General features: G+C 40.9%; 1 protein-coding gene across 13 annotated transcripts in view; it reads right to left on the bottom strand.

Moving 5' to 3' along the window:
* Nucleotides 1-16,552, bottom strand: part of lrrfip2 (leucine rich repeat (in FLII) interacting protein 2) — a 139,196-nt gene extending 122,644 nt beyond the window's left edge. For 12 of the 13 annotated variants that reach the window (XM_060822913.1, XM_060822911.1, XM_060822912.1 and 9 more), the window contains exons 1-2: nt 16,317-16,552; nt 13,966-14,139 (exon numbers count right to left, since the gene is read on the bottom strand). In XM_060822913.1, the coding sequence (XP_060678896.1) occupies nt 13,966-14,055 (90 nt within the window). In that variant the 5' untranslated portion in view covers nt 14,056-14,139; nt 16,317-16,552. Of the gene's footprint in view, nt 1-13,965; nt 14,140-15,841; nt 15,984-16,316 lie in introns of those variants that run through there. The other variant, XM_060822900.1, reaches the window with a different exon arrangement.
* Nucleotides 16,553-20,715: the final 4,163 nt, after the last annotated feature.

Genomic DNA, 20,715 nt, shown 5'->3' on the forward strand with positions numbered 1-20,715 from the left:
TTCAACTGGATTCTCAGTTTTCTGACCCATTAAATGAAGATAAGTAATTGTACTTTCCCCACAATAACACTCAGCACTGGAGCCCTCCCAAGGGTGTCCCTCAGCCCCCTACTGTACACGTATGGCTTTGCTGCCACATTCTGAACGAGCGCTATCTACAAGTTCACTGATGACATCACCAATGAAGGAAGGATATCTAACAATGACAAAGTACAGAAGGGACATACAGGGCTTGGTGACATAGTGTAATGAGAATGATCGCTCTCACAGTTGGAAAAACTAAAGAATAGATCCTTGACTTCAGAAAGAAAAGAGGAGAACACACCGCAGCTACATCAACGGAACTGTATTCAGAGGGTGAAGAGCATCAATTCTCTCGCAACAATAACTGACAACTTTACCTGGACTTCCCATATAAATGCGATCATCAAGGCAATACAACAGCACCCCTTCTTCCTCAGGTGGCTCAGAAAATTTGCAGTGTCCTGAAGGTTACTCACCAACTTTTACAGGTGCAACATCAAAAGCTACTGTCCGGGTGCATAACAGCCTGGTAGGGCAAATGCTCTGCTCAGGACCCAAAGAAATTAAAGCGTGTAGAGCTGAGGCCGACTCGGAAGCCAAACTTCCATCCATCGACTCCATTTTCGTGGCTCGTTGCCGTAGAATGAGAACAGAGAAACTGTGTACTGGTAACAGCACTGGACTAGTAATACATAGTCCCAGGCTGATGCTTTACGGGTGGTTTGGTGGCTCAGTGGCTAGCACTGTAAAGGTAGATTAATGGGGAATGGGTTCAGGTGGGATACGTTTGGAGGGTCGGCATGGACTTATTGGGCCTAAGGGAGTGATTCCACACTGTAAGGATTGTATACAAAGGCTGTCAACATCAAAGACCCAGCACACCCTGGTAATGGTCTCCAGCAATCCTTTCCGTCAGGCAGAAGATATGGAAGCTTGATCATTTGCACCAACAGGTTCAGGAACAGCCTGTTCCTGGTCTTATATTAGACTGATGAATGTACTATTTCAATAATATTCATCATGCTAATATTGATCTTGCCTCACGCACAGCCTGTGCAAAGTAACCTGCAAGCCTATGACCTGCACATGCTTGCTTACTCTGATCTACCTGTAATGCTCATAAACAAACCTGTTCACTGTACTTTGGTACACATGACAATAAATCAGTTATTGCCATTCCTACGAACAACAAATGATGGTCCAGCCAATTCCTGAGTGAACAAAAACAGTTAGCAAACAACTGACTGTCTTATCAAATCAAGACTAAAACTAGTTCAAGTATTTCATAAAAACTGAAAGTTACAATTCTGAACTAAAATTTTTAAAAGCATTGGTGTTCAAATTTGATTTTTAAAAGAGAATTGTTCATATCCAAGCTTCATAATCTAACAGTGATGCAGATGACTAGAAACGGAAACAATGTAATGCCACTGCCTAACGTAATGCCATATGCATAGAGAACAAGCAGAAATAAGAACTTGCATTCATCAGTCCAATTCAAAAACCAGGTCTCCAAATGTAATATTCATATGCTCTGCAATTTGTTATCCAAGTCTTTGAATCAGAATTTTAAACTTTCTAAGAGTATTGCATGTAACACAAGATAGAATGATACTGGTAAATAATATAGAAAGGCATTTTGATAGCAGAGGACAGGGCAAAGTAACAAATGTGTTAACACAAAGGTCTATTATATCAAATTCTTAAAACTTTGCTTTCATGTTTTTCAAGCATTTAAAATGCGCAATTCAAATCAACAAATCTATCAAGTGAGCATCCTACTTCCTGAGGGATTCCATGTTTTTGCACATTCAGACATTCACCTAAATATCTCAGTGGAAGTGGAAATATGGGTTCAAAAGACAAACATCCACTCTCTCTCTCTCCCCATTTAGAGTTTTCCAGCCACGTCAATTTCCGACAAAATTCTCTCCCAATAAATCTCAACAATCACCAGCTTAACTTGAAAAGTGGAGTGGAGTGAAGTGAAGTGCGATAGAACTTGAAGTCATTTTCATAGCTTTCAATTGTCATAATTTTGTAGCAGTTTGCATCAAATGAAGAAAGCTGTGGGTTGCACACATATCATTACAAAATAAAAGTGACTTGCAACTGTCATTAAAAGCATGTTTTCAAAAAGCACCTTTGCACAGAAGGTACTTTAAAGAATAGGCGTCAGCCACTGACCAAGACTGAGTGAGCAAACCCAACTCATGTTTTTAGAAAGCATAGGTCAAGGGATTTTGGCAGACAACTGTGTGCCTCAGGACTCTTCAGCTGATAGAACAGCAAAGAAAAAAGGGAGAATGCATCACAAGTCAGACTGAGAAAACAACACAGCATTTTGTTTTGTATACCTTGCATGAGTAGGATATAGCAGGGCCATGGCAAAACTTCCATATATAGATGTTATATTTAGAAGTTTAAGTTAGGAAACCAGTGTATGAGAGCAAAGATGGGTGTAATTCATAGATGTGCCAGGATACATCTCATTCGTTTTTCATTATTTTACATACAAAATCAGCAAAGGAGAAAGGAACAAAGAATTCTACTAACATTGGAAGTCTACTACTGAACGTAACTCAGACATTATTTCAATACCCCAAGTAAATAGTATCAGTAACTCTGCATAACCAATGTCCAAAGTACAGCTGCAGGGTCACATGTAACTCAAAACTCCAAGCAACTGTGTACTAAGGGCTCTTATTGCATTTAATAAATTTTAGTCACTTGTTTGACCTGCCTGCAATCTGTGTAGAGAGGGCGTTTATCCATCCTATTGCCTCGGTGAATACGAAAGCAAATTTAGAAACACCAAGATTATACATATGCATGAGCAGAAATAGCAATTTTATCACAGTATTGTGCCAAGGTTTCACAGTTTCAATCTTTAAGACTCAAAATGCAGAATGGGCAACACGTGTTTACAGCATTAAGATTCCATGACTTGCTGCAGTACAAAAATGTAACAAACATAACCAAGACAAAACTGGAATTTTTCCCAACCCAATGTTGGGGAGAACTCATGTCAATAAAACTGCAATGTGCTCAAGCATCTGGTCACCTAAAATCTTGTTTTAGACTATTTCTATTGCTCTAGAATCAGAGAACCTAAGCCACCTTGTGTTTCTATTTCTTATTCCTTGATTTATCCCAGCATGAACAAAAATATTTGCAAAGCTGTGTTGTTAATGTAAACTGCTTTTGAGTCATTAACTTTTAAGATAGTACACCAAGATTGATCAAGCATCCGTAACTCAAAATTAAGGTGAACACTTATTTAATCTGGATATATGGCTCTATCAGGTTCCATGCACCTGTGACAAAGACACAAACAGAGATCTTTAAATCTCATTGTGATAACCTAAGTTCTATCAAAGAAATATGCATCCAATTTCTTAATTTCCTATTTGAAGTATTTTTGTGCAGTCATAGCCACAGAAACAACAATCCACTGAGATGGAGGGGGAGAACTACTTTCCATGTAATCTATCCTCAAGCCACTCAGTTCAATTTAGAGAACCGAGTTCATCTACTTCATTGCAACCTTTTCAAATCTTATCCTCAAATCATTTTATCTTCAAAAAAGTCAAATTCTCCCAATTGATTCTGGTTTTGTCATGTTGATTAAAACATTATTCACTTAAAATCATCTCTTATTGTACAGTGCTTAAAATTCAGTACGGCTAAGGCATTTTGCTGTTCAAGTTACCACTTGTAATAGATAATGAAACAGGTATGAAAATAATGCTGCATTTTTTAAAAAATCTCTTGTTAACAGTTATCAATTTAGTCAGTCAAGCATTTTGATTGTCAATTAGAGCAGCATTTCATCTGTGTACAGAAATTTTTGAAGAAAATCATTACCACCTACTGTTCCTTTTCTAGCTACTTAATTCATTTAAATGGCATCAAATGGTGTTGAAAACAGACATATCTGTTCACTTGCTTGATTTCTTAAGGAAATGTGCCAGAGCTGCTGACAGTCCATTCACATTGCTCACCAGAACATTGAATCAACTTGGGTTCCCTGTGAACCACAACTTGTCACAAATCCAAGAGTGTTTTACCAAACATACCCAATATGACTATGATATGCAGAAGAGATAAGAACATATCTAATTAAAGGTGTATTATGTTTAGTGTAATCCCATATAGTTGCATGACTTTACAGATAATAGGAAAAAAAAGTAATGAAATAAATCCTGAAGCACCTAACAGAAAAACTTGACAAAATGGAATCATAACATCACAGAATCCCTATAGTGCAGGAAGAGGAGAAGTTGAGAAAAGTGAATGGGAGGTTACTGAAGGAGTAGCCAAACAAAATCACTTTGTCTTATGTCGTCACAGTAACTTTCTCAATATCATAGCAAGTATGAAGGAAACGTTGGTACCAAGCCAAGCTTGTGAAGGGGGTCACCGAGACTGGATGACGAATGCAAAAGGTGGTATAGTAAGAAATAAAGGTGTCAAAGGTGGAGACAGGTTGGCAAAGCTGCTGCAATTTGAAACAACATACAATCTTGAACTTTTGTAACTACTCTGGGAATAATGGAGATGGATCACCTTATTGATACCCCAACTGAGGTATAACACCTTGTGATAACAATTGCACCAAAATTCTCTCTTCCTTCTCCCTACTGATTTAGCTTTATTACTAACATTTGTTTTGTATCCTTTCTAGTGCAGACAGAAGTAAAACTTGTTAATTTGTTCTGCCATTTCCTTATTGCCCACTTTTAACTTATTGTTATACAGGACGCATGCTCAGTTCATTTCCTCTTTTCATTTTTAAATATTTGTGGAAACTCTTTGCTTTTTCCTCTACCTCCTTTACAATTCCTCTACCAAGCCTCCTCTTCTCCACCCAAGCCAATTCTATATTCTAATCGCCTGAACAAAATGCCATCTGAGCAGAGCTAACCTTCATGCTGTGGTTCTGTTCGCCGAGCTGGAAGTTTTTGCTGCAAACGTTTCGCCCCCCTGGCTAGGAGACATCATCAGTGCTCTGGAGCCTCCTGCGAAGCGCTTCAACCGCTACAGCGGACAGCTGAAACTGACACCCGGAAGCGGCAAGGACAGACCACTATAAATACCGGAAGAAACATCAAAGAAGCGCTTCGCAGGAGGCTCCAGAGCACTGATGATGTCTCCTAGCCAGGGGACGAAACGTTTGCAGCAAAAACTTCCAGCTCGGCGAACAGAACCACAGCAACGAGCACCCGAGCTACAAATCTTCGCACAAACCTAACCTTCATTAACAGTGCTATTTCACCACCTCTGACTAACTTCCTATCATCCTCAAATGTCATTACTCAGTATTCAGGACCTTATCCTTATCATCATTCAGCATAGTGGCTGTCAGATCACACTCATTTACTTCAATGTGTGATACTGAATTACTTTGTTGTGAACAAGTATCACATTCACAAAGATAGCCTTCAATTTTATATTTTTGTTATCTTTATAACATTTAATGTTGATCAACAGGAAGGGACCAAGAAAACACCAGCATTGTCTGACCATCGTTTCCCACATTGCTATTTTACACCCATATGTCTTAACTGTCATTCATCTTTACACCTTTGATCCCTTGCCACCACACCCCCTCCTGCTTCCTCAGAGTGCAGGTCACAAAAACAATAATTCCAGCACAACGCAAAAAGTAGATTGCCCCATTGATACAATCCTACTTCCATCAATACTGGTGCCTTTGCTCCACAGACAAGAGACCACTTCTTCCATACCAGCTTTTGACCCAAGTATTCATCTTTCCAAATTAATATACCCTTTTGCAATTTCCACGTGGCTTAGGTAACAACCAAGAGATCATGAACTCTGAAGTCTTGCTTTTTCATTTGATGCCAAGTTCCTAAAACCCCCTAAACAGAATATCTTCGCAGTTCTGAAGGAATGTCACAAATGAAAAAAATTACCTGCTTTCTTTCCTCAGATGTTTCCAGATTAACTACGTATTTGTCTCTGTATTTGTTTACTTTTACTTAATTCCTCATTCTACTTATGTTATTCGTATCTTCCTGGATTACAACAACTGGATCCTCCCCCGCCATAACAAAATTACACTCTTGCCCTGAGAAAATGTCCAGAATCCTGCCATTGAGCAGGCAACAGCCATCTTGAGTCGCACACAAGCAATTATTTCCAGCGGGATAGAAAAGTGGACAAATTATGCTAAACCTGTTGAAATTGACTTGATAACACCCAAATCCTGTGGACAGTTTTGGTTGCTATCTTTAGAAAAACTGAAAACACAATCATGAGAATGATAAAAGGGCAATACATAGTTCTGGTAGAACATATTTCATCAACATGTTTTGGCTATAATGTGATGAATTGTGGATGTTGTTTGGATAACAACGTTTCTACTTCACGGTTACAGCGATTTCCATAGCGAGACTTTCTATGGAGGCTCCTCATAGTGGAATTTTATAAAGCGCAAAGTTGCAGAGGAATGCAACTGTTGCCTTGTACCAAAACGGCATGTCGGAGAAATACAGACCTATAATGAAACAATGAATAGGCTGATCTACCTTTTAACAGATGGCAGCTGAGGGGTGATTTAATATAGGTCTTAACAAGGATCAAAATTTTTCACTCCCAGTCTGCCGACTAATAGGGAATAAAATAATGAAAAGCCATCAACATATACCAGTTACCAAGAAATTGCAGTCACTAATAACGCAAAAAAGCCTTCTTTACGGTGGCAATACGGAACTCAATGACAGGAACGAACAGAGGAGAAATTTATAGTACCATTTAAACGGAAGCCAGATAAGTACAAGGAAGAAGGAAATAAGTTGATAAAGTCAGATGAAGACGACAACTCGTGAAGCACAAACGCTGGTATAGACCAAGTAGATCAAATAGCTATGTCATTTGCTCTCTCTAATGCAAACAAAAGAAAAGGGAGCAGGAGTCCATCAGTTGGCCCAAGTAAATTCATGCTAATCTTGGACTTCAAGTGCTGTAATCTCCAAAACTACTGATCAGGTGCGAAATGGGATTAGAATGAGCCCTAATGTTTTCAGTCAGCAATGCATGGTGTGCTCAAAAGATATTTTACCATGCTATTATCTTTCTGAAGTTCTATTGGTTGATGTTTCTTGTGCAAGAACACAAGTCGGCAAACATTAGCATTTACAAGTTTCATGCTGTTTAAAATATATTCTCCACTTAAAATCAAAGAGAATCATCTCACATAGCCCAAACTAAAATTGGTATCTGCTGCTAATCGTTCAATCTGCAAATATCGCTGCAGTCTGCACCCTCAGTTTCCCTTTCCACTGAACTTCGTTATCATCAGCAAACATAGATACTTTACTCTCTGCCTCTAAGTCACAAATATAGATTGCAAATAGTTCAGGCCCACTGCCGATCTTGACAGTTATTCACTAGTCATAGCTTAGCATCTTTAAAATGCTCCATTTATCTCTACTCTGTACTTAGTGATTCCTGCTAACGTGCAACCCTCAACTGTCCAGACAGTTGTGTGTGGAGCAACATTTTGGGTGACACCTAACCAAAAGGTCTTTTAGAAACTTACATGCATCACCTTGATTCATTTTCCCCTTCATTCATCCTATTTGTTTTTTCATTCCCAAGCTCTAACCAAAGGCAAATCCTTCGCTCATTGTCTGCTAATTCTTCACCCTACAGTTTTATGATGGTAGTTTTATTTGTCCATGGTGACTTGGTGTAGCTTTGCACTTTCAGGGGCAAAGGTAAACAGACAAGGTCTTTTCCCTGGGGTGAGGAATCCAGAATTAGAGGTGAGAGGGGAAAGATATAAATAGGACCTAAGGGGCAACTTTTTCATGCAGAGGATGGTATGTTTATGGAATGAGCTGCCAGAGGAAGTGGTGGAGGCTAGTACAATTGCAACATTTCAAAGTTATCTGGATGGGTATAAGAATAGGAAGGGTTTGGAGGGATATGAGCCGGGTGCTGGCAGGTGGGACTAGATTGGTCAGCATGGACAAGTTGGATCAAAGGGTCTGTTTCCATGCTGTACATCTCTATAATTCTATGTGATCATTATAAACAAGATAAAAAGAGATTCCAGCAAATTTTAATTAAATAATTTCATACTTAACATCAGAACACACAAAAGACAACACGCTTGACCGCAGCATCTTGCAACATAGTTTCAACATCATGACAACCTTCATTTCAAAACATTATTCTTCTCTTTACCATTTGAGAAGCTTTTAATGACTTCTCCAATGTCATATTTAAGTGGAAGCACTTCTTGCAGCTAAAAGGTCATGGATCTGAGTCAAAGCCCCATTTTATGGCTTGAGGACATAAATAGCTTTTGGCTGCAACTTGAAACTGAAGCATTATCAGTAGAGGTGGCCAGCAAAGGCCCCATGAGGCAGTGAGAAGATGAGCAACGAAGCTTTGAGTATCAACCATTACGAAGATACTTGTCATTTCCATTTATTCAACATTTAGAATTGCCCTGCAAATTAGGCATGATGCCCACTCTCCTCATTCTACCCAGTGAGTGAACATCAACTTTTTTGGTGGCACCGTGGTTAGAACTGCTGCCTCACAGCACCAGGGACCCAGGCTCAATTCCAGCCTCAGGCAACTGTCTGTTTGGTGTTTGCACATTCTTACCCTTTCTGTGTGGGTTTCCTCTGGGCGCGCCGGTTTCCTCCCACAAATCTAAAGACATGCAGGTTAGGTGAATAGGCTGTGCTAAATTGCCCATAATGTTTAGGGATGTATAACTTAGGAGCATGAGTCAGGGATAAATGTCAGGGAATGGGTCTGGGTGGGATACTCTTCGGAGGCTCGGTGTGAACTTGTTGGACTGAAGGGCTTGTTTCCACACAATAGATATTCTAATTCTAATTCCAGAAAGTGTCAGTTAGGGGTCATGAATAAAGACAGAATAAAATAAAGTTTGAACCTCATTGTGTACCACAAACTTTAATACAAAAATAATTACTTAAAAAAAAGCTTCACACCTCCTGATTTTTCAGTTTTGCTATCAATTGTGACCAGTTTATCTTCGAGTACTTGGAGTTTATGAAGATCATTCGAAAACTTTCAAGTCCAGGCACTTCAGGTTGAGCGCTTGAATATTGCAGGTCAGGTAAACCCAATTTGCCCACTCTGCACTCAAGTCAAGCTAATCCTTAGCAGTGCAGGAGGCTAAATAATTCAGGATTGTAAAGACAAAGAAAATCAACCAGTGTTTAAATCTTGATTATTATGAAGCTATCTGTAAAATATGCTTTGTCTAGAAAATATGCTTTGACTAGAAATCCACGGCCCCAAGTATTGCTTTGGGTACATGGGTTTAAATACCATCATAGCAGATGGTGACATGTAATTTTAATGCTAGTTTTATTGAGTGTATGCAATATTTGCTAATTATTCTAAACTGAAAAATGCATTGCTGGAAAAGTGCAGCAGGTCAGGCAGCATCCAAGGAGCAGGAGAATCGACGTTTCAGGCATAAGCCGAAATGGCGACTCTCCTGCTCCTTGGATGCTGCCTGACTTGCTGCACTTTTCCAGCAACACATTTTTCAGCTCTGATCTCCAGCATTGGCAGTCCTCACTTTCTCCTAATTATTCTAAACACCCATCAGTTTCGCTGACACTCTTTAAAGAAGAAAATTTGCCATCTTTTCCTGGTTGACCTATGTATGCTTTCAATCTCAAATCAATATGTTGAATGCTAAATTATTCTCTGAAAGTGACTAGCAAGCTACTCATTAAAAATCTCTAAATACTCTGAAGAGTGTAATGACACTTGATGGACCACCCCGAATCAATCTAAGCATCGGAAACAAGGATGGCAAGCACAGCCTCATCAATCATGCAAGGTCTTTTATTCTAATGTCTGGGGTTTGTGCCAAAATTAGAAAATTGTGCCTAAATTGTGCCAAACTAGCCAACCATCAGCACGAGTCAGCTGATTGCATGTAAATACAATCACATTTCACAGACTATGTCCCATATAGGAGAGGTGGCAGCATTGTGGTATACAATCGGGCAGGAATTGCCTTGGAACAACTCAAATGATACTTATCCTCATGAAACTTCATAGAACAGCCACAAACATCATCTTCTAATTACCACCAAGTATCCCACCTAACCTGAGCAGATCAATCAGTACTTGTCCAGATTGAGCAGCACTTGGAAGCAGCACAGAGGATAGCAAATGCAAGAGGTGCACCCTGTGTAGGATCTTCCACAGGTATCAAGACTAGCCTAATGGCACCATGATTGACCAAGCTGGCTCAATCTTTTAGGAAATGGCTGTTAGATTGGGCCTGCAATGAGTCATGAGGATACAAATAATTTAGAAAAACCTCCTTGGCCTTAAGCTCACCAACCTATTTGTCCATCAAAGTATTGCTAAGAATGACTTGTCCTTATGGAGAAAATGTCCCATATTCACACTAAGGATACCTTCCGTCATGATATGACCATGCTCAAGTGGAACAAATTTTGACCAGATCTAGCAACTCAAGACCGGGTGTCCATGAGGTGGTGAGGGCTATCAGCAGCATAGTATTCAACTGCAAATTGCACCTCCTGACCTGGCATATCCCTCCAACCATTATGAATGGAGATCAAGCCTGGTCCAGTGAAGGGCATGCCATGAACAGCATCAGGCATACTTCAAAAAATAATATATGAACATGTTGAAGCTACAGCGTGGGGCAAACAATGGAAGCAGATCCCACAAACAAACCAGATCCAAGCTCTGAAATCCTGTCACACATAATAATAAAAAATGATGGACAATTAAACAAATGAACAGCAGGTCAAAGCTCCACATTCCTACCTTAAATGATAGGGAACCAAACACACCCATCTCAAAGAGTGAAATAATTGCAACTATCTTCAACCAGAAAAAAAAGAGGAGCAATCTATCTTGGTCTCCACCAGAGATGGCCAACAAAACACAGAAGCAGGCCATTAGCCAACTTGATTCAGGCTAAGGTGATATCAAAAAATTGACTGAAGGTACAAGATACTGCAAAGGCAAAAGGCACTGACATTTCTGCAATAGGATTAAGGCTTGTGCTCCTGAACCAGCCACGCCCCTACTCATGTAACTGTACTATAGCAACAATGTTGTCATCTACTTGACTATATGGAAAATTGTCCAGCTGTGTCCTGTGCACAACAAATCCAACCCACCAGTGACCTCACTTAGTCTACTCACCATTATCAGAAAGAAGTGGAAGGGATTCTTAACTGTGCTATCAAGTAGCATCTGCTCACTGACAGTTCGTGTTCCACCAAGGCCACTCAACACCTGACCTCATTTTACCCTTAGTCTAAACATGCACTAAAGAGCTTCAGAGATGACATGAGAACAACCATCCTGGACATTAAGGCAACATTTCACACAGTAAGGCTTAAAGATGATCTGGAAGAATTTGAATCAGAGGGTCAGGGTAAAATCTCTGCACTGGTTGGAATCTTGCCAGACCAAAAAATTGTTGCGAGTGGTGTATGTAAATTAATTTAGTCTCGGTAAATTTCCGCAAAAGTTCCTCAGAGTATTGTCCAAGCCCCAACGGTCATCTGGTGCTTCAAAAGACCTTCTCATCTTTAAGGAGGTCTTCAAGGAGTTTGTATCATCCTTTGTGGGCTTTGCGTGTAAATATCCAATTCATGACACAAGTGATTTATTGATGGTGGTTAATAGTTATGAACAGAACAAAGATGTCACAGTGATTTGGTATTAATAAGAAAAAAAACTTTTACAAAGCTCAAAAGTGGTCTATCTTGTGGTGCAGTGATGTTATCCTCATCTCTGAGCCAGGAAAGCATGAGTTTAAGATCCACCTATTCCAGGAGTGTGGCATAACATCTCCAAACAAGTTAATTGGCTTCTTTTAAAAAGAAAATTAAGTGGGATTTTTACTGATGATTGAACAATGTTCAGCACCATTTGTGACTTCATTCTCACTGAAACAGCTCCTGTTCATATTCAGCAAGATCTAGACAGTATCCAAATTTGGGCTGTTGGTGGAAAGTAATATTCAAAACACAAATGCCAGGCAATGACTATCACCAACAAGACAAAATCTTAACATTCGCATTCAAAGGCATTTGCATTGCTGAATACTCTAATATCAACATCCCTGCGGTTACCATTGACAGAAAAAGAACTGGACCAGCCACATAAATAATGTGACTACAAAAGCTAGTCAGAGACTTGCAAATTACTCACCACCGCACTCTCCAGTGTCTACCTACAATCGACAAAGTACAAACAGGTATCTAATGGAATACTCACCATCTGAGTGATGCAACTCGAACACTCAAGGAGGTTGGCAAAGAACATAGCTGTCTATTTGATTAGGACCATATTCACCATCTTTCACATTCAACCCCCTTACTAGCAATGCAGACTGGCATCTAAAAGGTGCACTGCAGTAACTCACTCTAACAGTACCTTCAAAATCCTAACTCGACCACTAAGAGGGTCAAGGATAGTTGAAAACCATGGGAACATGACCACCTGTAAATATCTCTTCAGGCCACAACCATCTTAGTTTGGAACTGTCTTGTGCTCCTTCACTGTCACTGGGTCAAAATTCTGCAACTCGCTCAAATGACACAGCGAATGCATCAAAACCCCAAGGACTTCAGCAGCTGTTTATGCAAGGAAAATTAGGGATGGCGAGAAAGCTGGCCCTTGAGGCATCCACATACAGTAATTAATAACCAAAGAAAATTATCAAGAGTTGGATTAGCAAAAACTAGTGAAAATTCTGCCAACATGCAATATCTGCACGAAACCAAGGATCTATTCATTGGGCATGGCATCACAAGAAGCTTGACAATAATTTGCATTTTTATAGATAATCTGTATGCAGCGACTGAAACAAGATCATGTCTTCTGGTTCTTTTGACGAAGCATCACTGACACAAACAACTGTTATTCTAAAAAAAGGAAAAGGTCTACAGGCAGAAAGTAACTAGAATTTAGATTCTGATACAGAGCTTGTGGTTATGTCAATTATGCAATTTTTGCTTCACCAACAGTTAACTGGAAACAAAACTTTTTTGAAAAATGTCCATTGTACTCTACCATTACAAGCAGTATTAGGGTTTTGAGACACTTGATGGTGAGGAGACACAACTCAGTGGCATACTGATGGACAGGAATAAATGTGCCTGATCCTTCATTATATTTCTAACACAAGGTGGCAGAAGTATTCATACTCCTCTTCACTGACCAGGCTGAATCAGGCAACCAGCATTTAAAATACTTAAAAACGCTGACCACCTGTTGATGGGGCATTCACTGACTCGACCACACACCCACTCATCTTTGTCCAATCTATGTAGAAGTTTGAAATGAATGACTTGTGCTTCTGATTTAAATTTGGAACATCTGACCCAAAAACATTCCACTTTTTAAAATAAGTGCAAACAAAATAAGAAAGCTAGGCATTAGCTCTATGCACAAGGATGACATATTTGATTTCAAACACATGATCCATCAAACTAAAGTTTCTCAAATCATGGACATTAGCATTAATTCTGATTCACAAAAATTAAAAAGTATTCTAGAACATTCTGCACTTAATATGGCTGTGAAATTTACAGACAAATAAATACATCTGTTCCTCAACTATATAGTGGCAATCAAAAAAAAATGACTATAAATAGTTTCTATGTCAGTATACTCCTTAAAAAAAATTAAGATTGCAATTGTATTTCTTTCCAGTACTGAAACAGAATTCTGTGTAAGAACTGCAGTTCAGTTCATACAAAGTATGTCACAAGCCTTGGCTTGTCAAATTGGGAACCCTGCAGGGGAAGTGAATTTAAACTATAAACTGATGATAAAGATGAAAACGTCCCATCGTAATAAACAGTCACAGCAGCTTATAATACTTTAAGCATTCAAAATTAAATTTTAACCAACCTCTCTGGCAATGTGGCTCAAGGCTTCATCTTCAGCTGAGAATCTATCTTTAATAGGTGTTCGCTTCCTTCCAGATCCAGGTGTCCCCATTTTCTCCAAATAATTAAAATCTTCTACAAGTCCAAGAGAAAAAAATCGAATACCATTTGGAGAGGAACTCCTTCCACAGGTGTACTATAAGACAAAATTAAATTTTTTATAAATTGTTCTCCTCCATAAAAAGTAATTACATGTCATAAGCCAAAAGAATGCAGACCCTTATTTTAAAGTCTGGAATACAAGAGTAAGGGAAGTACATGGTGCTGGTGATGCTGCTTCTGGAATACTTAAATCAGTTTAGATCCCCTTAAGGTAAGGTATTGTTTCTTTGAAGGCAGTTCAGAGAGAAGGTTGACTGAGGTGGAGGAAGGGAATCATATGGGAAGCTTTAAAATTCTAACAGGATTAGACAGGTGAGATGCAGGAAGGATGTTCCTGATAGTGGTGAAGTCCAGAACCCACAGTTTAAGAATAAGGGGTAAAGTTTTTAGGTCCGAGAGTGGCGAGCCTGTGCAAATCACCACCACACAAAGTGGTTAAAGCCAAAACATTGTATTTTCAAAAAGGAGATAAATATAGCTCTTGTGACTAAAGATGTCAAGGGATTTGGGGGAGGGAGGAATTAGTGTTCTGAGCTCGATGGTCATACTGAATGGTAGAGAAGGCTTGAGGGGTCAAATGGTCTACTCCTGCTCCTAATTTCTATATTTCTGTAATTAAGATGATCCCAGTGTTGAGGGATTGTCTTTGAACAATGGCTAAACAGATTGGGATTCTATTCACTGGAGTTAACGAAAGGTGATCTTATTGAAATATTTACGATTCTTAGGGGCTTGACAAGGAAAATGCTGAGGGAATGTTTCCCCTCATGGGAATGTGTAAGTACAGAAGGCAGAGTCTCAGAACTAAGGGGTGCCAATTTAAGATGAGGAGGAGTTTCTTCTCCAGCTCAGTGGGTTGAGAAAAATCAGATCAGCTACAATCCTATAGAATGTGCACAACAGAGCAAATGGCCTACTCTAAGTCCAAGTTCTTATGATGGTAAAGTTAAAAAAAATTGTTTTGCAAATTATGCTGCATAATGCTATGGCATCATATTATTTTCACTGGTTATGGTCATTTAACAGAAGATCCAACAACTTTATCTCAAACCAGAATGTCATGTTCAAGTACTTAGGCTCCAGCCTTTTTGCTTTAATACTAACATTGACAACTTAAAAGAATCAGAGATCTGACATTGATTTCTTTGTGCAAAATCAATGTCAAACCAAATTGTGAATAGTCTGCAGAAGCTATTGCAGAGGCAAAAACCAATTAGCCCAGTAACTGGGAGAGGAAGGTCAACTCCTTTTTTCATAGTCATACAGCGATCAAGTGCAAAACATCAAGACAATTCAGTGCATAATACTGTAGCGTCAATGTGCAGACATCAAGCAGCAGTCTTCTTGTTAACTGCTGTGCAGTTTTATGTATATATTAAATGTAAACGAATATCCAAAGATGCTTGACAGAAACCAGAAGAAAACAAAGTTCAAGCCAAAAGCAAGTTCAAGAGGATAATCCTAAGATTGGTCAAAAGGTGGACTTAATAAAAAAGAACAGCATTTGAGAAACAAAAGGGATTTAACATCATTGCAACTAACGACATAGCTGCCGATGCTAGAAAAGGAAAGATGTACAAAGGCAGGAGTTAAGAGGAAATAACTACAACTAGGGAAATTGATATAAAGAATTCAAACACAAATATAATAATGTAAAATTGTCAAGAAGGTATGGCAATTATCAAGGTCGACAATCAATACCAAGCATGACTCGATTTGGTAGCAAAGTGCCCTACCTACACTGCTCTCCTATTACCCGTGTCATCACTGGCTCCTCATAACCGATAGTGAAGTTTGACAGCAAACTGCTCTGGAATGCAGCATGACTGCCCTCTCATCGCCAAGGTAACCCATTTCACCTCAAGCAAACTCCGCAGGTTAGGAGACAGGATTTTCAAATACAAAAAAATAATCCTGGACAAGAGCCAGAGGCTGAGTTTGAATGTAAGCAATCGAAGGGCGGTACGGTGCAACAACAGGCTCGGCCCAGGGCTGACACCAGAATCGCGGATCAGACCTGCTCTCTCCAACATGGACAGGAGACCTGGGCCAAGATCAAGCCAAATGCGGGGGACAGGTCAGGGGGCAAAAAAAAGGGTTTGAAAAGCACTCGAGGTTGGAGGACGAGATAAGGCCTATGCAGTGATCTTGCCGGGGAGGGAACGGGGGTGTGGTGGTGGTAATGATCAGTCGGCCCCGAGGTTGCCTTACCAGCGCCCGGCCACTCCTTCGGTCAGTCCTGGACAATCAACCAGCCATTTGACTCCTCACCGGCTAAGCCACCCGTTCAAACATCACCCACAAACCAACAAGCCCACTTATAACCCGCCCGAGCTCCGACACTCTGCTTTGCCTCCTCCCGAATCGAGAATAAAAACTCAAACCTTCCCAAAATTAAACAACCAACAGCTCCCAACTCCGCCAATTACTTTGTACGCGTGCGTCAACACCCGCCGGCTGGGCATGCGCCGAAGTGCGTGCAACTCGATGAGCCCGCGCCCACCGCGCGCGTGCACGTCCGCCGCGCCAGCGACGGTTGAGGCGTCTTGGTGCGCTTGCGCACAGGCCGCAAACTCGGGTTTTTGTCGAGAGCTCGGGCTAGTGGCTGTTCTGCGCATGTCTGATTCAATGAGGGGGGGGATTGTGAGCAGATCGAAGATGGTTTCATGCGACGACGGCGAAGACACAAAGCGAAGCGTTTTTGTGAAGAATTACGCAAGAGGAGTCCTGAATGAATTTTTCCTTCAGGTGTGCCGATGAGGGCAGCGCAGTTGATGTGGACATCAAGACGACTTTGGACAAGGTTTCATACCGCCGGCTTGTTCAGGAGCGATGGTAGCCAGAGCGTCCAGGACATTTTGTCAAATTGGATCCAAAATACTCTTAGTGACAGGAAGCAGAAGGTGATGGTTGAAGGGTTTTTTTTATGACTGGAAGCTGATGTCCCATAGGGTTCATTGCTGGCTGTTGTTTGGTGCCTGGACATGAATACGAGAGGTTTGGTGAGCACCTTGGGAGGTGACACGAAAATTGAAGGCTCGGTAAATAGCGAGGAGAAAAACCTTGGACTATGTGGTGATATGCTTGGGCTGGTCAAATGGATAGAACAGGAGCAAATGGAATTTAATCTTGAAAAGTAAGATGCGTTTTGGGAAAAATAACAAGGCGAGGAAGTACGTGTTGAATAGTAGGAACCTAGAAAGTATGAAGGATTGAATGGAGCTGGGTGTGAATGCCTATTGATTCTTAAAGGCAGCAGGATACATTTAGGTGGCTGAAAAGGGATATGAAAGATATTTGCTTTGATTAGCTGAGGCAGAACTCTATAATTACAGAATTCTAAATATTGTTGGTGCTCCATGTGTGGCTGAACTATCTTGAGTTCTGAGAGCTGAAAAAAAGTATGACAGGGCAGAAGTCCAAGAACCGGAAACAGCGCAAGAGAGCAAAACTGCAGCAGCTCAAAAGAAGTGAGAGTGAGGTCTGAAAGACTGTTAACAGCCTGAGGCAGGAGGGAAGTCAGATGAAAACAGCGCAAGACGGGATAAACGAGCTGAGAAACAACATAGGAGGGAGAGGTCTGAAATTTGAAAACAGTGGCAGGCAGGAGAGACCCAACAGCTGGTAAACATCGAGGATAGGAGATGCCGAAAAGCTGGAAAACCACACCAGACCTGAGAGAAACTAGAGCTGCAAAACGGCAGATAGGAGGAGCCCAAAAGCCAGAAATAAGTGTCAGCTACGAGGGACCCAAGAGCTAGAAAACAACGCCAGAGGGGAACCAGAAAACTGTGCTGAATTGGAGAGGCCCAACACCTCATAAATACTTTAAGGGGAGCCACCAAAGAGCTGGACCGCAGCAACAGATGATATTGGCCCAAGAATTGGAATGACAGTGGTGGAGTCGGGAAGAGGATGAGTATAAAATACAGGGCCAGAGTGACGAGTCACAAGAGAAGAGAGGCCAGAGACACAGTAAATAGGACAAAATGGGAGAAACTGGTGAGCCAGAGTACGTATTGAAGATGAGATACCCAAGATTCAGACATGAGAAGCTCAAGAGCTGGAAAGACTTACAAGGATGTTGCCAGGGTTGGGGGTTTAAGCTACAGAGAGGGGCTGAATAGGCTGGGGCTATTTTCCCTGGAGCGTCAGAGGCTGAGGTGTGAGGTTTATAAAATTATGAGGGGCATGGATATGGTAAATAGACAAGGTCTTTTCCCCAGGGTAGGCGAGTCCAAACCCAGAGAGCATAGGTTTAATGTGAGAGGGGCCTAAGGGGCAACATTTTCACATAGAGGGTGAATGAGCTTCCAGAGGAAGTGGTGGAGGCTGGTACAATTACAACATTTAAAAGACATCTAGATGGGTACGTGAATAGAAAGTGTTTCGAGGGATATGGGTGTTATGCTGAGAAATGGGAGTAGAAATTGTTTTAGGATATCTGGTTGGCATGCACAATTTGAACTGAAGAGGTTGTTTCTATGCTGTACATCTTTGCGACTCTAAATCTGCACCAGATGGGATAGGCTGTAAAGCCAGAACACAGAGCTGGAGTGAAGAGCAAACAGTAGAGGGAGGCGAGATAAATGGAAATCTGGGCAATCCGAAAAATAGTGCTAGATGGGAGAGATCTGACAGAAAGCAGCCAAAGAGAGAGGCACAAGATCTTGAAAAGCAAGAGTAAAAAAGAATCATGCTGCAGATTACAAAAAGCTTTAGGAATGATAGGACGAGAGCGGGAAAAGAGCAAGGGACATTTCCAGTCCCTATGGAAAATGAGAAGTTTTGTTTTTCGTGCAGTACAGGCAGTTCATACCATACAAAGTGCAGAGAATAATAGAACAATGTTACAGTTGCAGAGCAGGTGCACAAGTAGCAAGGTGGACACAAATTTGAAAGTTGCAAGGTCCATTCCAAAATCTAATAAAGTGGAGAAGAAGCTGTACTTGAATCTGTTACTATGTGTGCTTCAGCTTTTGTATTTTTTACTTGACCAAAGAAGAGTTTAACTGGGGCGGGAGGGAGTCTTTGATTATGTTAGTTGCCTTCCCAAGATAACAAAAAGTATAGATGAAGTCAGTGGATGGAAGGTTGGCTTGTGTGATTTACTGGGCTATGTTCACAACTCTCTGTTGTTTCTTACAGTCTTGAGCAAAGCAGTTCCCATACCAAGCCATGATGCATCTAGATAGAATGTTTTCTAAGATGCATCGATAAAAATTGCGAAGAGTCTTTACAAATGTGCCAAATTTCTCCAGCCCCTTGAAGAAATAGAGGCTTTGTAGTGCTTTCTTGACAGCTGCATCAACATAGGTGGACCAGAACAAATTTTTGGTGATCGTCACTCCTTGTAACTTGGTGCTCTCGACCATCTCCACCTTGCCTCCATTGATGGTGATAGGGGCATGCCCTCTACCTTTCCTCCTGAAATCAACGAGCAGCTGTTTCATTTTACTGACATTGAGGGGAGGTTGTTATCTTTACACCACATCACTAATCATTCCTACATTCTATCATGTCATTGTTTGAGATCTGGACTACAACGGTGATGATTTTAGTGAACTTGTTGCTTGAGTTAGGACAAATTTTGAAAATCAGTCATGAGTGTACAGGGACAATAGTAAGGGGCTGAATATGCAGACTGTGGGGCGTCAGTGTTGAGATTGTCTTGGAGAAGGTGCTGTTGCCTATTCTGTCCAATTGCAGTCTGTGGTTCAGAACATCAAGGATTCAGTTGCAGAGGTCAGAACAGAAAACTAGGTCTCTGGGAGATTAGTTTTTCTGGTATTATAGTTTTAAAGGCGGAGCAGTAGTCAATAAATAGGAGCCTGATATAAGTATCCTTGTTATTCCAGATGTTCCAAGGATGGGTTCAGAGCCAGGGAGATGGTGTCTGCTGTGGACCTGCTGTGACAGTAGATGAATTGCAAGAAATCAAGGCAGGCTGGGACAGTAGAAGTGATATGAGCCATTGGGTGGTACTCATTGAAGCACGGTCCATGAAGGTTTTTCTGGTACTGGGCTGATGGTCTTTTTTTCTAGCAAATGGGGATGACAGATTGTAGCAAAGAGAGGTTAAAAATATCAGTGAATACTCCTGCCAACTGGGACACAAGGGTCTAAGTTCATCACGGGGCACTCCATTTGGGCCAGTTGCTTTCTGTGGTTTCCCGCTCATCAAGGCTGATCTGATGTCTGCTGCGGTAACTGATGGAATAAGTACATCTGAGGTTGTCAGGGAAGTTGGCACTGTTTCACTGACTTTTTGTGTGAAACGAGCATAAAATGCATTGATTGCATCAGGGAGGGATGAATTTTTGTCTGTCATTCCGTTCTGATTATTAAATCTATTATGTCTTGTAGGCCTTGCCACAAATGATGGGAATCTGAGTGGTTAGTTTGGGTGTCTGCCTTGGTTCGGTATTACCTATTGGTGTCACTAATGGCCTTACAGAGGTCCCATCTGGATTCTGTCCACCATTCTGTTCTGCTTCACTTTGTAGCCTGTCATGTAGGTCTTGCCACAAATGGTGGGTGCCCAAGTGGTTGGGTCTTTAGCTTCATCTGATATAGCATCTTGGTGTCTCTGCTGGCCTTGCGTAGGTCC

This window comes from Hemiscyllium ocellatum, chromosome 4 (genome assembly GCF_020745735.1).
Source record: "Hemiscyllium ocellatum isolate sHemOce1 chromosome 4, sHemOce1.pat.X.cur, whole genome shotgun sequence".
NCBI lineage: Eukaryota > Metazoa > Chordata > Chondrichthyes > Orectolobiformes > Hemiscylliidae > Hemiscyllium > Hemiscyllium ocellatum.